The following is a 19,775-nucleotide window of genomic DNA, read 5'->3' on the forward strand; positions in this document are numbered from 1 at the left end:
CAACCCTCCCTCTCTCTCACCCTCTCATGATATACAATAATGGATGTAGGGGCCTTTTGGTGGGCGTGATTTTTCGGGGGGGCAGCATTTTATTGAATTAAAGTGGGCCGGTCTGGATGAAGTCCAGGGCTAAATTTTTGTCCCAGTCCAGCCCTGTTTGAAGGTAAAGGCACTTTAGGGTGTATCCATGAGGCCCCATACACACCATAGAATCTATCCGCAGATAAATCCCATCAAATGGGTTTCTGCGGATAGATCCTATGGTGTGTACACGCCAACGGATATTTATCCGCAGATAAATCTCCCCTGGAATGGATTTCCAGCAGATAAATATTTGTCGACATGCACAGAATATCTATCTGCTGGAATCCATTCCAACGGATGGATCCGCTCGTCTGTACAGACTTACCGGATCCATCCGTCCAAAGGGATTCCCCGCACGCGCCGTAATGAATAGACGCATGCGTGGAATTCCTTATATGACAGCGTCGCGCCCGTCGCCGCGTCATAATAGCGGCGACGGCGCGACACGTCATCGGCAGAGGATTTCAGCGCGGATTTCAATGCGATGGTGTGTACATGCCATCGCATAGAAATCCTCTGAAATCTTAGAGAGGATTTATCCGCGGATACGGTCCGCTGAACCGTATTCGCGGATAAATTCTATCGTGTGTATGGGGCCTCAGAGACAATTTTCAGAAAATGTTATGAAGATAACGGTGCACTTTAGGCACAAAAGAATGCACATTAACATATGGTATATATTAACTATTTATGAAGTGGCCATCCAAATTATTTTATTTGCCAGAGACCACTTTAATTATAGTGTTTACAGATATGCTTACACTGATTCTTCCTCTATCGACAGCAAATACAAATGGCAATGCAAACCACTAGACAAATCAAAATCAGTATTGAACATATTATTAGAGTCAGTATGATTTTGTTTGGTAAGGCAAAAGGCTCACTAGTGGGTTTAATTGATGTAGAAGTGATGGTGGTAGTGGGGGTGGTGGTGGTGGGTAACATTGGTGTGTTGGTTGTAGTTGCTGCAATAGTGGTTTTGGTGGGTAGCAGAGTAGGTAGAGGTGGAGGTGGAACATTATAGAAAACAGACCGTGCAATGTTAGATAAATCAGATTTCTGAGATTCTTTGTCGATGGCAATTATAGCAAAAAAAATGGCAGTTCCGTTTTGTATGATAACATTTTCAGGTACAAAAGTAAAACTCTCTTTTGATCCAGCAGGTGATGGTATGAGTCTGTCAGAAATGACTAGAGTACTGCTTTCAAAGTTGTCTTTGAGTTTCTTAAGGTCAGTGTTCCATCTTAATTCATATCTTGATGCTAAAAATATTAGAAACATTGTGTTATGAAAGAACTAAAAATGTATAAAGCATGTTATATTTGGTATACTTTATTAGGAATATTTTAATCGCAAAGATACCGTATACTGAAAATTAATATCTTATGTTTTATTATTCAAAGAATAAAAATCATTTAGGGGCAGATCCACAGAGCGAGTACTCCGGCGTATATACTGATACGCCGGCGTACTTTCAAATTACCTGCGTCGTATCTTTGGTTTGAATCCTCAAACCAAGATACGACGGCATCTGGGTTAGATCCGACAGGTGTACGTCCTCGTACCCTTTCGGATCTAAGATGCAATACTTCAACGTCCGCTGGGTGGCGTTCACGTCGTTTTCCGCGTCGGGTATGCAAATTGGCTATTTCCGACGATCCACGAACGTACGAGTGGCCGGCGCATTTTTTTACGGCGTCTCTAGTCGGCTTTTTCTGGCGTATAGTTAAAGCTGGTATTTCGTTGCATATAGTTAGACCTGCCATGTTAAGTATGGCCGTCGTTCCCGCGTTTATTTTGAATTTTTTATTTTGTTTTGCGTAAGTCATCCGTGAATCGGGATGGACGTAATTCACGTCTAAGTTAAAAAAAATGACGTCGTTGCGACGTCATTTAGCGCAATGCACGGCTGGAAATTTTGAAACGGAGCATGCGCAGTTCATTCGGCGCGGGGACGCGCTTCATTTAAATGAAACACGCCCCCTAATCGCTGATTTGAATTCCGCCGCCAGAGATAGACTACCCTGCCGTAACTTGCGGCGCAAATTCTTTGGGTATTCGAACCTGCCAAAAGTGAGTTACAGCAGCGTAGTGTATCTCACATACGCTGCGCCCATCTATTTCTATGTGGATCTGCCCCTTAGGCCTTGTACACACGACCGAACATGTCCGCTGAAACTGGTCTGTCGGCCCGAAATCCAGCGCATGCGTCAAATTGATTCGACGCATGCGTGGAAGCATTGACCTTCCATGTCAGAGAACGTCGGTGTCGTCTACGTCACCGCGTTCTCTGTCCGCTGGGATTTTGGTCTGATGGTGTGTACACACATCAGACCAAAACCTCCCAGCAGACATGTGCGATGAAAACGGTCCGCGGACCGTTTTCATCGCACATGTCTGCTAGTCTGTACAAGGCCTTAGAGTGCAAGAATTAGCGGGTAAATTGTAACTGTACTAATTATTGAAACTGAGCACATTAATTAAATTATGTCCACATACCTTGTATTTTCTACCAAGCAACCTGAAAGCACTGAAATCCACCGCAATCTATTATGCAAATACTAAGCTAATTTCATAAGGTCGGTGTTTAGCCAGTCCCCTATTGCCTTTTCTGCCTTGCTAATGGCCAATGAGGCCATCCATCTTCTCAAGGACTAAAGGAAGCCTTGACTTCATGGAAAAAATTAGATTTGGATAACTGGTTCTTCCAGGTTTTGGGTCTCTTGGATCATTCTCAAAATGTAATAATTTATCTGCTCAGTTTAGTTTTTTAAGAATTTGCTTTAAATTGTAGGCATATCCAAATATATATATATATATATATATATATACACACACAAAATGTGCTATCTAAGTAGGGAAGGGTTAAAATGACTGTCCTATACATTTTTGTCTTTGTCCTGTTGGGGAGATTTTCCTTTCTCCTCTCTCCCAAATCCACAACATGAAATGAGAAGAAATCCCCTCAAAGTGAAAGTAATTCTCCTCTTAGACCAGTGGTTCTCAACCTTTCTAGGGCCGTGACCCCCTTGAAAAAATTTCCCAAGTTGTGGGGACCCCTAACAGTAAAATTATTTTTGTAGCGTTGGGTTGTCAGCACCCAAGACAAGACAAGACAAGTAATTTACGCTCCCTAATCCGTGGACATTTAGCGCTCCCTGAGTCCCTTCCACTTGTTCAGTATTAAAACCCCTTATGGTACATTTTAGGATGTACCACGCTATCTCTTTGTTCTCCTTTCTGTCCCTTTTATCTCTCTCTCCTAATTTCTTGTCCCCCCCATCCCTCTCTAGCCATCTTTCTTGTTCTTTCTCTCCCTTTTTCTTTGTTCCTCCCCCTCTTTTCCTCTCCCTTTCATGTATTCTCTATTTTTATTTCTTCTCTTACTTCTTGGTGGGTGGGGAGAATGGGATGAGTGGCAGTGCAGAGGGGACTTTGTGGTGTCTCATAGCAGTGACACCTATGCTGAAATCAGGAGATAGTGTCTCCTCCAGCCCCTCCCACTTCACATTTCTCACCAGTCAGCTGACCTCTAGTCTCTGCCCCCCAACCATACCGTGAACTGAATAGGTGGCTGCGGGCTCTAGGAACAGCCTAGATGGGCAGCCACAGGCTCCAAGGACAGCCCTGCTGGGTGGCAGCAAAAAGGCAGGCAGAACGATGTGGCCTTCAGGGACAGCCCAGGATTCAGTTACCCCTGGCAAATCATCATTCGACCCCCAAGTTGAGAACCACTGTCTTAGACAGTTGTCACTAAAACAGGTGTACCTATTGCTTGCCTCTCAACATTTTGAGAGGGACACCTATCAGAAAAAGTATGCAGGCATAGGACACACTCCTTGCCACGCCCCCTTAAAGGAGAATTGTACAAAAAAAACAAGATTGGTTAAACCCACAAGTCCTTTTTTTACCACTACTTTTTCTTTATATTGGCTTTTGGAATTTACAAATGCAGCAATTTAAAAATTGTATGAAAGGTTTAGCGCTGGAAAAAACTTTTTTTGATAGATAAAAAGTGCATTTTATATACATCTATACAGATCAGATCAAAATGAGAAACAAATGAGGAGGAATGAGGGGACAGAGGGACGTTGCCTCAAATCAGGGACAGTCCCTTAAAATCAGGGACAGATGGGAGCTATTCTATTGGAAGATTTCACCCTGACCTACTGTGACAAATCTAAAGTTTTTGATTTCCATCACTTCCTAATGCATGGAAAGCTGTCATATGATAGGAGTCTTCTGACTTAATCAACTGTGGCCAGGTTATTCCCTGCAGCTGCACATAATAAATGGGCAAGATGCTGCTGAAATCTTTGAACTAATATTACCACATGGCCTTAATTGGTCAGTACTATTGTCCAAATTTGGCCAGCCAGCATCTCTGCCCCTTTGTTATATGCAGCTGAAGGGTGAGGAATTTCCTGCTACAGCTGCTTAGGTCGAGGGCTTGCTAATATGTGACAACTTACTGCAGGTGAAGCCCTAACCTTAGGTCATCACTACTCTCTGACAATTGTCACCACAACAAACTAGAGGATAAATCTATTCAATGGGGATATATATAATGAAAAGTTACGTCCCATGATGACAGGGTTATGACCTGATGCAGAGAGAGGGAGATGAAAGACGTGAATTTACATGCTGGAGCCACCCCTAAGCCTAACGCAAATGGTCACGTAGGGCCACTGAGTCCACTTGTCAAACATGTGCAATGGAGGTGGCAATAGTGTCAATCGGCTAGTATCTCTTTGACATCAACAATGAGAAAGTGAGAAGAAATGTTTGGATCTTGTCATAAGCTTTTCAGAAATTGTATAATACCTATTTTTAAAGATAATTAGACTTACCGTATTTATCGCGGTATAACGCGCTCCCGGGTATACCGCGCACCCCTAAAGTGGCCCCCAATCCTGTGGAAAATTTTTTTTTTTTTTTTTTGTACTTACAGTTTTGGTGTCTTGCGTGGCGTCCATCGGCGGCCTCGTCGGGTCCGGCGTCCTTCTGCGGCTTCGGGTGTCCTCTTCGGCGGGTCTGGCATCCTTCTGCGGCGGGTCCGGTGTCCTCTTCGGCGGGTCCGGTGTCCTCTTCGGTGGGTCCGGCGTCCTCTTCGGCGGGTCCGGCGTCCTCTTCGGCGGGTCCGGCGTCCTTCTGCGGCGTCCTCGCGGCGTCCTTGCGTCCTTCCCGCCACAAGTTTGAATACTGCGCCGGCATATACCGAGCGCAGTACACTCGTGAATCTTCGGGCAGGCTCGGCAACTGTCGCGCTGATGTCCTGTACGTACAGGACATCAGTGCGAGAGGTGCCAAGACTGCCCGAAGATTCACGAGTGTACTGCGCTCGGTATATGCCGGCGCAGTATTCAAACTCGTGGCGGGAAAGCGGGTTTTCGGCGTATATCGCGCACCCACGATTTTGCCCTGATTTTCAGGGAAAAATAGTGCGCGGTATACGCCGATAAATACGGTAATATATATGTTTTTACTTTGATGAAACGTTAAGATATAGTATGTTTGCATCAGTAAATTTTAGCTTTGTTCCTATGGGCTCCAAGTTCCATAATATAGTGCACAAACTTAGGTCCATATATACATGGATGAGTGAGTTTGGGGTGGAGGAAATTGACTGGCCTGCACAGAGTTCTGACCTGACAGAACACCTTTGGGATGAATTAGAGCGGAGACTGCAAACCTGGCATTCTCGTCCAACAACAGTGCCTGACTTCACAAATGCGCTTCTGAAAGAATGATCAAACATTCACATAGACACACTCCTAAACCTCCCAGAAGAGTTGAAGCTGTTCTAGCTGAAAAGGGTGGGCCAACTCAATATTGAACCCTACGGACTAAGACTGGGATGCCATTAAAGTTCATGTGCGTGTAAAAAAAAAGTACCAATACTTTTGACAATATAGTGTATCTCTTATTTTGGACTGCCGCCCAGTGCTTGCAATTGCAAAATCCTTATTTATTGCAAGACAACTGCTTGTCACACTCACCTGTTCAGTGCTCCCTCTGCACCCCAGTCCATCTCAGGGCTTCCACCATCACTATTTGAGTGGCACATGAAGCTTTTTGGCTTTTACCACCAATGCAGGTGGTGAAATCTATGCAGGGGCAAGGCTTGCACTAACAGTCCCAGCAGTGGCTTATCTTGGTGCATAACTGTCAAACATCTCTATCTGAATGCTTGTTTCAGTCAAAAGACTGAAAGTTTTGAAGAAGGAAAACATGATGACCGGGAAACTAACATTTCAAGAATGAGAAGAATCAATGGCATCCTCCATGTCTCTCTTAGAAAATATTTCCATGAATGCAGCAGCCTACATGTGTAGCACACTAACTCATGAAGGTCCAAAGGTGTCATTGTAATAAACATAGTAGTTTCAATATTTTACTGTACCTTGTCCCTGGTCTAAATCATCACCAGTTGCTGTCCATGACAATACAATCCTACGTTCCACTAACTGGGCCTCCAGATCATATATTTTCTCTGGTTTGAAAACATCTGGCTGTTCTACCGTTGGAACATTGGATACCAGAAAAGAGCCACCGGAAGCTGTCCTACTGAATGGTCCAACATCAAGCGGAACATCATCATTCACTGGAGGTTTTGGAGGGTTCATAGTGATTGTACCTAAAGTAACAATGGAAGCAATTTATTATTTGCAGTCTATTATAACTATATCAAAATACAGACAGTCCCCAAGTTACATACATACTTACATATGACTCAAGCCGCGTACACATGGTCGGAATTTCCAACAACAAATGTTCGATGTGAGCTTGTTGTCGGAAAATCTGACCGTGTGTATATTCCATCGGACATTTGCTTTCGGAATTCCCGACAACAAATGTTTGATGCCACGTACACACGAGCGGTTTTCCCTTCGTAAAAAATAAAGAAATGGTTTTCCCAACGCAATTCCTCGCAAGAAAAGTCCGATGTGAGCTTTTGGTCAGAAATTCCGACCGTGTGTAGGCTTCATCGGAATTTTTCTGTCGGAATTTCCACCAAGAAAAATTTGAGAACTGGTTCTTAAATTTTTAGATGGGAAAAGTTCTTGTTGGAAATTCCGATCGTCTGTATATGCAATTCCGATGTGCAAAAAAACCCCTCATGCTCGTAATCAATTTGACGCATTCTCTGAATTATTGAACTTAATTTTTCTCGGCTTGTTGTAGTGTTGTACGTCACCGTGTTCTTGACGGTCGGAATTTTGTGTGACCGTGTGTATACAACACAAGTTTGAGCCAAATTTCAATCAGAAAAAAATCCACGGTTTTCTTGTCGGAATTTCCGATCGTGTGAACGCGGCATCAGATCAGTGGCTTTCCACTAGTAGCCTATGAATTTATCTCAGCACAGGTTTCTTTTAAATGTTTTGCTTTTTTGCTTTAGCTTTTGTTTGGTTCCTCCTCCAACCTTTCTATTCCCTTTGGTTCCCTTTAGCATCTACTCAGCTACTAACTGTACTCATAAAAACAGGAGAGTTAAAGCAAAAAAAAAGGCAGAGTAATTCAGCCCTATTGTCTATTTTGTGTGTTTTATAAAGGATAGTTGTCTAAGGATGCCAAACAGGTTTAACTTCACTTACTGTTGATTGTCTCACTACCTGCAATGGAAATCTGTCCCAGAAATCCATATTCTGTCTTGTTTCTGCAAGCTTCCACTCAAGATGCTGCGACTCACTATCCCCACTTGTTGCTAACATTTGCCCTGGACAAATAGCTGCCCCAAGTGCTGGCTCATTCCATCAAAGATCATCTAACATTTCTGACAGCTGACCAGTGTTTTCAAACTGGCAGTTCAAAGAATCAAAGTAGGTAAGGTTGAATAAAGACAATATTCCATTCAGCTTAACCTGTGTAGGTGCACATGTGTCAGTGTCTATATTTTCCATATCCCTGTATGTCGTGTACCTTTAGGCCCCATACAGACGACCGAACATGTCTGCTGAAACTGGTCCGCGGACCAGTTTCAGCAGACATGTTCGGTCGTGTGTAGGCACGAGCGGGCAGGATTCCAGCAAACATTTGCCCGCCGGGCCTTTTCCCAGCGGGCAAATATTTCTGGACTTGTTTTAAAACAGCCCGCTGAAATCCTGCCCGCTCGGACATGTTCGGTCGTCTGAACAGACCTACCGTACATGTCCAAGCGCCCGCCATCCCTCGCATGCGTCGAATGACTTTGACGCATGCGTGGAAGCATTTAACTGTCAGGGCCGCCCACGTCGCCGTGTCATCGTCGCGGCGACAGCGCGGACACACCACGCGTATTGTTTACGCGCGGATTTCTGTATGATGGTGAGTACAGCCACCATACAGAAATCCCCGGGCAGACATGTACGGTGAAAACGGTCCGGCGGACTGGTTTCATCGTACATGTATGCTCGTCTGTACGTGGCCTAAGATGCACATCAGTGCAGTGATTTTAATGATGCTTAAAGTGAAAAAAAAAATTGAAAAATTCCTTTAAATATCGTACCTGCTGTGTGTTACTGTTAGAAAAAAGTAATTTAAAACTGCTTGCAGCTTTAATGTAATGTCTGCAATATGGATGAAAATCATTGAGAAACATAGCATGGGTTTCCCCGCCCCCCTACCCCCAGGTCATTACCAGCCCATTTGGCCCATATACTTTGAACAGCAGTATACAGGCGGTGCAAACAAGACAGGGGCCCAGATTCAAGTAGAATCGCGCAATATTTGCGTGGGCAAAGAGCAAATTTTTTTCTCTGCGCCCACGCAAATATTGCGCTTTGCCCGCGATTCACGGAGCAGTTGCTCCGTAAATTGCGCGGGCAATATGCTAAGCAGCCGGGCGCAAGGCTGCCTAATGTAAATGATCCCGCCGGGGGCGGGAATCATTTAAATTAGGCGCGCTCCCGCGCCGAGCGAACAGCGCATGCTCCGTCGGGAAACTTTCCCGACGTGCATTGCGGCAAATGACGTCGCAAGGACGTCATTTGCTTGTAAGTGAACGTGAATGGCGTCCAGCGCCATTCACGGTTCACTTACGTAAACGACGTGAAATTTGAACGTCGCGAGCGGGAGGCGCAGCTATACTTTAGCATTGGCTGCGCCTGCTATTAGCAGGAGCAACCTTATGCTAAAGGCGCCGTACGGAAACTCCGTACCTTGCGTACGCAGGGCCCGCGCAACTTTTGTGAATCGGTGGTAGTATGCAATTTGCATACTACACGCCGATCACAAAGGCCGCGCCCCCTAGCGGCCAACGCAAGAATGCAGCCTGGGATGTGAAGGCATAAGGAGGCTTATGTTTGTCACATCCTAGGCTGCATTCGGTGTAACGAGGTTCCTGAATCAGGAGCACTCGTTACACCGGAGCAAGTAAGCACTTGCGCCGCGCAACTATGGTTGCGCGGGCGCAAGTGCTTCTTGAATCTGGGCCAGGGACTGTAGGTTTGTTGTTAAGTATAATCTGTTTGTAATTTTTAACTGGTACTTTTTTAAAGTGTAGCTCTAGCCAAAAAATACATTTTTTAAGCTTTTGGAAAACATAGAGAGGGGGTTATCACCCCTGTAACATTTGTTTTGCTGTCTGTGCGCATCTGTTCAGAAGATTGCACCTCACTTTCTGTCCCAATGACAAATAATTTTTTGAAAATTTGGGCTTTTTGGTGCCCCTCGGCCTCCTGACTGTGTTTTAAAGGTTCAACTCCACATCTATGCGATGCATCAGAGTATGTGCCTTGCCGCAGAACAGCCTATTAATTTGAGAATTAACTGCCTGCCACCCCTCAATAGAACCAAAGTGCATGGGCCTTTTTTTTATTTAATTTTTTAATGCCGCTGCACCAAAATGCATGGTGCTTTTGTTGGCATGCATTTTTATTTTTGTGATTTTTTTTTTATTTACACACAATATATATATATATAATATGTGTGTAAATAAAAATAAAAAAAATCACAAAAATGCATGCTAACAAAAGCACCATGCATTTTTTTGAGAATTGTGATCTTCATTCTAAGCAAAAGAATCGGTATTCTCATTTTTCCCAGAATCGTGCAGCTCTACTGCCTTTAGGAATTAATATGAGAAACACCAGCAAATCTATTGACGTAGCTTTAGGTGCACACTGTACAGAGGACACAGACAGTACACCACGTGAAAATACTGCAGCTAGCACAATCACCTGCCTGCCTGTCAGGCTCGACTTGAATATGAAGCTCAACCCTAGTCAAGAGCATTATCGTAGAGTCTTTTGCAGCATGCCCTCCCAGCATTGTTTATTCCATGCCCACCTGTGTATAGTTACCCGATGTAAAACCCGTATTTGATTCTTGACCAGGGAACCCATCAACCCTTTTTTCAGCCAGACTCCAGATTTTACTAAAAGAACACTAATTTGGAAGCAGTTCTGTTCCTGACATAATGTATTACAGTAAAACCTTGGATTGCAAGCATAATTCGTTCCAGAAACATGCTTGTAATCCAAAGCACTTGTATATCAAAGCGAAGTGCCCCATAAGAAATAATGTAAACTAAAATGATTCGTTCCACAACCATTTATTCATAGGTCTTTCATTTTATAGTCCATATAAAAAGATTATAGCAATGTGATAAATGACATAAAATGTCCATCCACAAATGCAAGTCTCTACAAGGGGATTAGAAGCAAAATCCAGCAGGAACTACAGAGTATAACAGAGAGGCACCTCTAAAGCCTCGTATACACGATCGGATATCTGATGGAATATAATCCGATGGATTTTTTCAGCGGATATCCGATGAAGCAGTCTTGCCTACACACCATCAGTCAAAAATCCAAACGCGGTCCAAACGCGGTGACGTACAACACTACGACGAACCGAAAAAAATGAAGTCAATGCTTCCAAGCATGCGTCGACTTGATTCTGAGCATGCGTGGATTTTTGACCGATGAAGTTCCATACAGAGGATCGGATTTTTCTATTGTTTTTTTATCCATAGGAAAAATTTAAAACATGTTTTATTTTTTTTCAACAGGTGGAAATCAAACACACACGGTCCATCGGTCTGTTTTCATCGGACAAACCGATCGTGTGTACAGGGCTTAAATGTAGCAATATGTTGCTAAATGTTGTACCTTCATTAAATGTAACCATGTTGCTACACTTAGAGGCGCTTCTCTTCCCTTTTATACTCATGAGGCTACACTTATATCAAGACATCGCTTGTATATCAAGTCAAAAATTATTTAAAACTGTAGCTTGTCTTGCAAAACGCTCTCAAACCAAGTTACTCTCAAACCAAGGTTTTACTATAATTCACATTTCCCAATACCATCTAACACTTTGTGCATGTAAAAGAACATTTTCCATTTGATAAAGAGCCACCAGGATAAAAATAAACCAGTAAAAACAAACTCTTTCTAACATACAATATGTAGATATTTTTTTTTTAAATCAGTGCCTACCGCGAGTAACGTAGCCAGGTATATAAAAAGCACGATTCTTTGGCACTGTTAAATGGCTTTTGTTTTCTTCTAATACAGCTCTCACTCTTACACTGTATTTTCCATTTGTAGTAAAATGAGTGAAATATCTTGAATAGATGCCATCATTCTTTGCTGTGTCAGGACCTTGACATACCCAAAAAAATATTGAACAGTTTTTAGCAAAAGGGCATAATGATTAACATATTAGCAAAGGAATGAATATAAAATGAGCTCAAACTGGTAAAGCATTAAGCAAAATGCAGTAACCTATGTTATTAACCACTTAAGCCCCAGACCATTTTGCTGGCCAAAGACCAGGCCACTTTTTGCGATTCGGCACTGCGTCACTTTAACTGACAATTGCGTGGTCGTGCGACGTGGCTCCCAAACAAAATTGGCGTCCCTTTTTTCCCAGAAATAGAGCTTTCTTTTGGTGGTATTTGATCACCTCTGTGGTTTTTATTAAATGCAATATTTTTTACTTTTCGCTATAATAAATATGTCCAAAAAATATAAAAAAATATATTTTTCATCAGTTTAGGCCGATATGTATTCTTCTACATATTTTTGGTCAAAAAAATCGCAATAAGCATTTATTGATCGGTTTACGCAAAAGTTATAGGGCCAGATTCTCATACATTTACGTTGCTCCTGGGCAGCGTAATGTATGTGCTGTACGCTACACCGCCGCAGGTTTACAGGTTTACATCCTGATTCTCAGAACACTTACCTGTAAACTTGCGGCGGTGTATCGTTAATTCGCTCGGCGCAAGCCCGCCCAATTCAAATGGGGCGGGCACCATTTAAATTAGGCGCGCTCCCGCGCCGAGCGTACTGCGCATGCTCCGTCGGGTAAATTACCCGACGTGCATTGCGCTAAATGACGTCGCCCCGACGTCATTTGCTTAGACGTTTACGTAAATGGCGTCCAGCGCCATTCACGGACGTCTTACGCAAACAACGTATTTTTTTAAAACTTCGACGCGTGAACGACGGCCATAGTTAACATTGGTTGCCCCTACTAATAGCAGGGGCAACCTTACGCGTCGCGTACGCTACGGAAACAACGTAAATTCTCAGCGTCGGACGCGCGTAGGTTCGGGAATCTCGCGTACTTACCTCATTTGCATAGACGACGGGGAAAACGACGATGCGACACCTAGCGGCGGGAAAAAAAATTACTTTTAAGATCTGACAGCGTAACAGCCTTACGCATGTCAGATCTAATGGTTATCTATGCGCAACTGATTCTGAGAATCAGTCGCATAGATACCTGGGGCCAGATGAGGAGTTACGACAGCGCTAATGGTGTTGCGCCGTCGTAACGCCTTTGAGAATCTGGCCCACAGCGTCTACAAAATAGGGGATAGTTTTATGGCATTTTTATTAATATTTTTTTTTTACTAGTAATGGCGGCGATCAGAGATTTTTTATCATGACTGCGACATTATGGTGGACACATCGGACACTTTTGACACCATTTTGGGACCATTGTAATTTTTACAGCGATCAGCGCTATAAAAAAATGTAAAAATTACACTGGCAGTGAAGGGGTTAACCTGTAGGGGGCGCTCAAGGGGTTATGTGAGACCTAGGAAGTGCTTCTAACTGTTAGGGGGCGTGGCTTGCCGTGACACGTCACTGATCGCTGTTCCCGATGACAGGGAACAGACGATCAGTGACATGTCAGGGGAAGCACGGGGGATGTTGTGTTTACACTGACATCTCCCCGTTCTTCAGCTCTGTGACCCGATCGCGGGACACCAGCAGACATCAAGTCCGAGGGTCCTGCGGGCGCATGACCACGCGGCTTGAAATTTAAAGGGGATGTATATATACGCCCATTTGCGCAGCCGTGCCATTTTGTTGATGTAAAAGTCGGGAAGCGGTTAATCAGCAAATGTTCCTGTACTATTGCTATATGTGTCCCAATTTAGCACTGCTAATTCAGTGATTGCCGCTAGCTTCCAGGTTCTGTGCTGAGAAGCTCTCCTGTTGCTTAAAGTGGTTGTAACCCTAGAAAAAGCAAAAAGTATCCTGATAATTAATCACTTAAGGGCCGTAAGATTTTCCCCCTTAATGACTGGGCCATTTTTTTGCGATACGGCACTGCATCGCTTTAACTGACAATTGTGCGGATGTGCGACACTGTACTCAAACAAATTTATGTCCCCCCCCCCCCCCACAAATAGAGCTTTCTTGTGGTGGTATTTGATCATCTCTGCGTTTTTATTTTTTTGTGCTATAAACAGGCGTATCCTATGTTAAGTATGGCCGTTGTTCCCGCGCCGAGTTTTGAAATTTTTACGTCGTTTGCGTTAGTCGTTCCCGAATACGGCTGGACGTAATTTACGTTCACGTCGAAAGCTATGACATTTTCCGGCGGATTTTCGAGCATGCGCACTGGGATGTTTTCACGAACGTAAAAAAACGTAATATACGCGGGGTCAAGCCTAATTTAAATAAAACACGCCCCCAACATCCCCATTTGAATTACGCGGCCTTACGCCGCAACACATACGTTACGCCGCCGTAAATAAGGGCGCAAGTTCTTTCTGAATACAGAACTTGCGCCCAAAGTTACAGCGGCGTAACGTATCTTAGATACGTTACGCCGGCCGGACAGATACGCTCAGGTATCTGAATCCGGCCCAGTGTGTTTCTAAATGGTGCCCAAGCTGACTAAGAAACCTCCTGTGTACACAATGCATCAGGGCAGCCGCCTGGCAAGGGAAGGGAAGCTAGAAGAGATCACTGGAGTAGCGGTGTCTACCACACTGATTTCCAGCTTTCACAGGGATCCCACAGATATGGCACATACATTGGTCCACACTGGACCAATGAAAGAATGTTAAAATTGCCATACCTCAGCTTTAAAGTCAAACATTTTATACAATCATGTAGAATTAAAAAATATACTGTACAGTACATACCACAGTGCTGTAGAAGAAGTGAAATAACCAATAATCAAAGCTAAATTTTCCCTGATCACACGCAGTAAAGTGAGTTGGATTGGTTTCTGAATCTAGAACACTGCCATTGCTAGAAGCCAGTAGAATCATAGCTTTTGGTGTCTAAAAGGAATCCCTTTTCTTGTTTTAACAATAAATCCTGATTAATAATAATAATAACAGCACAGTATTTAATTTACCTGTCCCGCTGTCCAAAAGCTCCATAGTCACAGGCGTTCCACTTTCTGGTTCAATAATGGCCATCACTTTTGCTCCAGTCACTGGCCGCAATCCTTGACTTATAAATGTATAGATGACCAATAAATTTGGATAGGTAATATTATTCTGATTCATGTGACAGAATGCAAGAATTGGTGGCACATTTTCAGCAGCTGCTTTGGATGTCACAGTTATGCCTATATCTTGGGGTGATGTAAATGAATTGCAGAGGCTGTAATCCCAGCGTCCTCTCTAAAATTGAAATTTATTTCAAATATTTTATATATCATTTAGCTTATGAAAGGCAACAAATTGTAAATTATTATTTGTTCTTCTCCTCAAAAATGGTATTCTAATTTTGAAAAATAAGAAACAAGGTGCGCCAACCAAGTGCAGTATGTTTGTAATAAACAAGAATTTATTGATATAATCAGCCAAATGGCTACTCGCATGACAGTTGTGAGAAAACATGCATGGATATCTCTACATGGGATATGTGGTCATTGTAGGGTCCGGAAATCCATCCAGGGTACTGTCCCAGTAGGCTGCAGCGATGCGTTGTCTGGAGGATCAGACAGATGGAGCAGGCCGGCCTGTTACCTTCTCGGCGGCGGCGTGCCGACCAGTGTGGAACGCAATAAGAGGGACCCGGAACCGGAAGTGATGTTATGACGTCAGATGATGTGTTTCAAAGCTTCTGCTTTTTCCTCAGATCTGATCTGACAATTTTTTCTTCAGTGAAAAAATGTATGATATACAGACACATGGATCAACAAGAGTAGTGATTGTCACCGGCGCAAATGAATATGTTATGGTAATAGGCCAAAAAACGTATTCTGTTAGGATCGATGGGTATGTCCTCACAGGGTGTTCCTCAATGCCTCAAAAAAACCAAGGAGCTCATCATGGTGTAGTACTTATAAAAGGTTTTGTTTATTTAAAAAACATAAAATTAAACTACTCACAAAAGAGGTGCTTTAAGACCAGCACCTGGTGTCTTTGGCAGTATCAGTCTTTAGACAGCCGCTCATCAGCTTATCGTTTGGGTGCGTACCTGGCTCCTGCTACACTTGTGGTCCCACAGGTCAGAATGCACTCCCTCTTGCGCTGTCCACCTAGCTTCTACGCGTTTCGCAGATTTGCGTCATCAGGAAAGCTGGTGGATGTTATTGGTGTTACTGTATTTATACCCTGTACCTAATTGCATGCAATAGCGAAACCGGAAGTGGTTTCGCCGCCATCTTGGCTGTACCGGAAGTTCCCCCGGCCGCCATCTTAGCTCCTGTATGCTGGCCAGTAGCACCTACAATCTAATGCTATTTATGATGACTGATGACGCAAATCTGTGAAACGCGTAGAAGCTAGGTGGACAGCGCAAGAGGGAGTGCATTCTGACCTGTAGGACCACAAGTGTAGCAGGAGCCAGGTACGCACCCGAACGATAAGCTGGTGAGCGGCTGTCTAAAAACTGATACTGCCAAAGACACCAGGTGCTGGTCTTAAAGCACCTCTCTTGTGAGTAGTTTGATTTAATGTTTTTTAAATAAACAAAACCTTTTATAAGTACTACACCATGATGAGCTCCTTGGTTTTTTTGAGGCATTGAGGAACACCTTGTGAGGACATACCCATCGATCCTAACAGAATAAGTTTTTTGGCCTATTACCAGCTGGGGTCTGGTGAGTGTGCATTTTGGCAGGTGGTGGTGGTAGCACTCATTGCTGTCGGGTGGAAGAAATAGCAGCACCCTGTATGCATGAGACATAGCACCAGGATTTATCACCGTATTACCTCCTGTTTGGACTATAACTGTGAAGTTGTGTTTACCCACGCTATTTGGGATGTGTTACAACATGAATGCACATGAACTTTGAAACACATTTTTTGCACATATGTTGCACATGAACTTTGAAACACATTTTTCTGATTTTGCACTTTATATCTATATATATTTATCTATTTATTTACATATCTATTTATATTTATAATTATATTTATATTTATATCTGTTTGTAGGCAAAATAGCACTGCGTTTAATGTACATGCTCTAGAGAGCTGGATATTGATTTTTTATTCACAACTTTTGATTTATTTATTTATTTTAAGTTTGATGGCACAGTAGAGGTACACAGCATTACGCAAGTGTACACGTTCACGAGAGTTGGTTATTGTTATTTCCATAGTGACCTATCACGTACATTACTGTACTGGAGTCAGCACTATATTATTATATATGAGTATTTTTTACTTTTTTTTTGAGTTTAAGGGGTTAATTATTTTGTGACATCATATATTTAGACCAGCGCAGTAACAACACTTTTCTGCTTTCTTACCTAAACCTCCTTGAAGGTTTATACAGTACTGCAGCAGGCCAATATAATATAATTTATTACCCATAACATATTAATTTGCGCCGGTGACAATCACTACTCATTTCTATTCTTTTGAACCACAGCACGGGCAGCAATAATGGAGGTCTTCTCATTTCTGGCCAATAGGAGGCTGGACATGGGTGATCTCTTCGATAACTTTGATGACACAACCACAGTAAACCTAGAACAGGGATTTAAACAGCTCAAAAATGCCATGGATAAGCAAGTAAGGGTATGGTGGGATATCACCACTCTGCAAAAATATAAAGAAGCCCATATTACACCTTGTAGGTTACGATGGGATGTAGGACCCAATGATGGCCTGACAGATGCTGGATTAAACAAAGCATGGTCAGATTTTTTTTAATGGATGTGAAAATAAACGATTAGAAATTATTATAGATAGGAGAAGGATTAAATTAAATAAAATAGAAAGCACTATCAATAGCCTCAAAGAAAGTATGATTACGCATATAAATACTGATGAATATAGCACTAAGGCCAAGAAACTACAAGATTTCCTGGGAAAATTAGACAATGAAATTAAAACAAAAAAGGTTAAGAAATACCAGCGGGACAAAAAAGATTATCTAGCTGGGAAGATATACAGTTGGCAAGAGAATGACAGCACACCCAGTTCAACTAATACCTCGCTCAATGATGAATCAGAAATAGCAGAGATACAGGCAGCAGGAAACACACAGGGAACTGTTGCCTCAACGAGCACTAAAAAGAAATCGGAAACACCCGCCCCAAATAAAAATAGCATCAATAAGCCCACCCCAAACAAACCATCGCGGGGGGACAACAGGGAGGCCCCCCATACCAGGGAGGACCACCATCCCAACAATACCCCTACCAACCCCACAACGGCCAATACTCCAGACCGTGGAGAGGAGGTCAGAGGGGGAGAGGTAGCGGCTATTATGGCCAAAACTACGGACCACCCCAATGGCAGGGGGAATGGAGAGATTGGGGGGAGTCATTCAGACCACCGATGCCAGTTTTTCAAACCAGCAGGGGAGGGTGGAACCACAACCCCCAAGAAGGAGAGGGTGCAGAGGGGGAAGCAAAACGAAAAGGGTTAAATTAGGTGAAGGAATCTTCAACCTAACCAGCATTGTATTTTCAGAGGAAGAGTTACTGGTCCTAGATAAAGGAATTAGATTTGCGCCCAGTAAAGCCTTCAATGGTTTTGAAACATTTATAGACTTGCAAAAGTTTATAAGGAAATTAAACCTAAAAAAATACTTTGGAAGCAAAGGTGGAAACATAAAAGAAACAGAGACTCCAGAATACACGCATAGCCAACTAAAAAAATAAATCAACCTTTAACCCTAAAATAAGCTCCAACCACCATATAGAGGTTTTTAAGAAAATGGTGGAAAAAGAAATAAGAAACATCAAACCGCAAAGGAGCACCAAGCAGGATAGAATCTGGCAAGGAATAAAGAAATTACAAAAACGGAAAGACATAGTTGTCAGGCCTGCGGATAAGGGGGGGGGGGCTGCAAATGAACTTAACCAGTTAGTTGGTGATACTACCACCTACCAATTATTAAAGAAAAACCCCAACAAGGAACTGAAATCTAAACTCAGAATTTTTCTAAACAAAGGGATAGCTGACCATATCATAAACAAAATGGAGGGAAGATATATGTTAAGAAAAGGCCCCTAGAATCCCGGTAATATACCAGGTACCGAAGATACACAAAAATAAATCTAAACCCCCGGGACGCCCAATCATCAGCGGCATAAATTCGATACATTCTCGGTTGGGGGAGTATTTAGATGTGTTCCTACAGCCATTGGCAGCAGGAGGAAACTCCTTTATTAAAGATAGTAAGGACGCCATAAACACGCTCACACAGGTTTCAGTTAAAGACTCCATGCTGCTGGTAACTATAGACGTGGAGTCTTTATATACCAACATAAAACAAATTGATGCATTGGCAGCAGTAGCATGGGCCTTAAAAAACCATTCGAAGCTCAAACTAAAACAGAGACGATTCATACTAGAAGGACTAAGAATGGCCATGAAAAACAACTTCTTTTGGCATGGCCACAGGTACTACAGCCAAATAAAAGGTGTAGGGATGGGAAACAAGTACGCCCCAAGCGTGGCAAACATATTTTTGAATAAATGGGAGAGTGAAAAAATCTTTGGGAGAAGCTGGCCGCAAATCCAAGTATATAAACAGTTCATTGATGACATCTTAATTGTGTGGGAGGGGAGCCATGAGCAATTGAAAGGCTTCATTGAGCATATCAATCACAATGACTATGGAATTAAATTCACCATCAACATACAACCTGAAGTAATACAGTTTTTGGACTGGGAAATATTTAAAAATGGGAAAGAACTCCACACGAGAACGCACTTCAAGGAAATGGACCGCAACGGGTACATCCCGTATGGCAGCTGCCACCATCCCCAGTGGAAACGGGCTATACCAAAGGGACAGTTTATCCGAATTAAACATAACTGTAATTCTACAGAAGATTACCAGCTGCAAACCAACATCCTTATCGACAGATTTGTCGAGAAAGGATATGAGAGAAACAGGTTGGAGCAAGCAAGATCAGAAGTAGCCTCCATGAACCGTATCGATATGCTGAAGGATAAGGAACGCAAACCGCCAGAGAAAAATGATGTCACCTTTGCGACGGGTTTCAGTGCGGACTAAAAGATTATCACCAAATAC

The 19,775-nt window shown here is 42.9% G+C and overlaps 1 protein-coding gene across 2 annotated transcripts in view; it reads right to left on the minus strand.

Annotated features, from left to right (window-relative positions):
* Positions 1-780: 780 nt before the first annotated feature.
* LOC120945732 (calcium-activated chloride channel regulator 1-like) overlaps positions 781-19,775 on the minus strand; it is a 98,563-nt gene continuing 79,568 nt past the window's right edge. For both annotated transcript variants that reach the window (XM_040360098.1, XM_040360099.1), the window contains 4 exons: positions 14,680-14,950; positions 11,508-11,672; positions 6,488-6,721; positions 781-1,346 (listed from right to left, as the gene is read on the minus strand). In XM_040360098.1, the coding sequence (XP_040216032.1) occupies positions 859-1,346; positions 6,488-6,721; positions 11,508-11,672; positions 14,680-14,950 (1,158 nt within the window). In that variant the 3' untranslated portion in view covers positions 781-858. The remainder of the gene's footprint in view (positions 1,347-6,487; positions 6,722-11,507; positions 11,673-14,679; positions 14,951-19,775) is intronic.

The sequence above is a fragment of the Rana temporaria genome, chromosome 7 (genome assembly GCF_905171775.1).
Source record: "Rana temporaria chromosome 7, aRanTem1.1, whole genome shotgun sequence".
In the NCBI taxonomy this organism is placed as follows: Eukaryota; Metazoa; Chordata; class Amphibia; order Anura; family Ranidae; genus Rana; species Rana temporaria.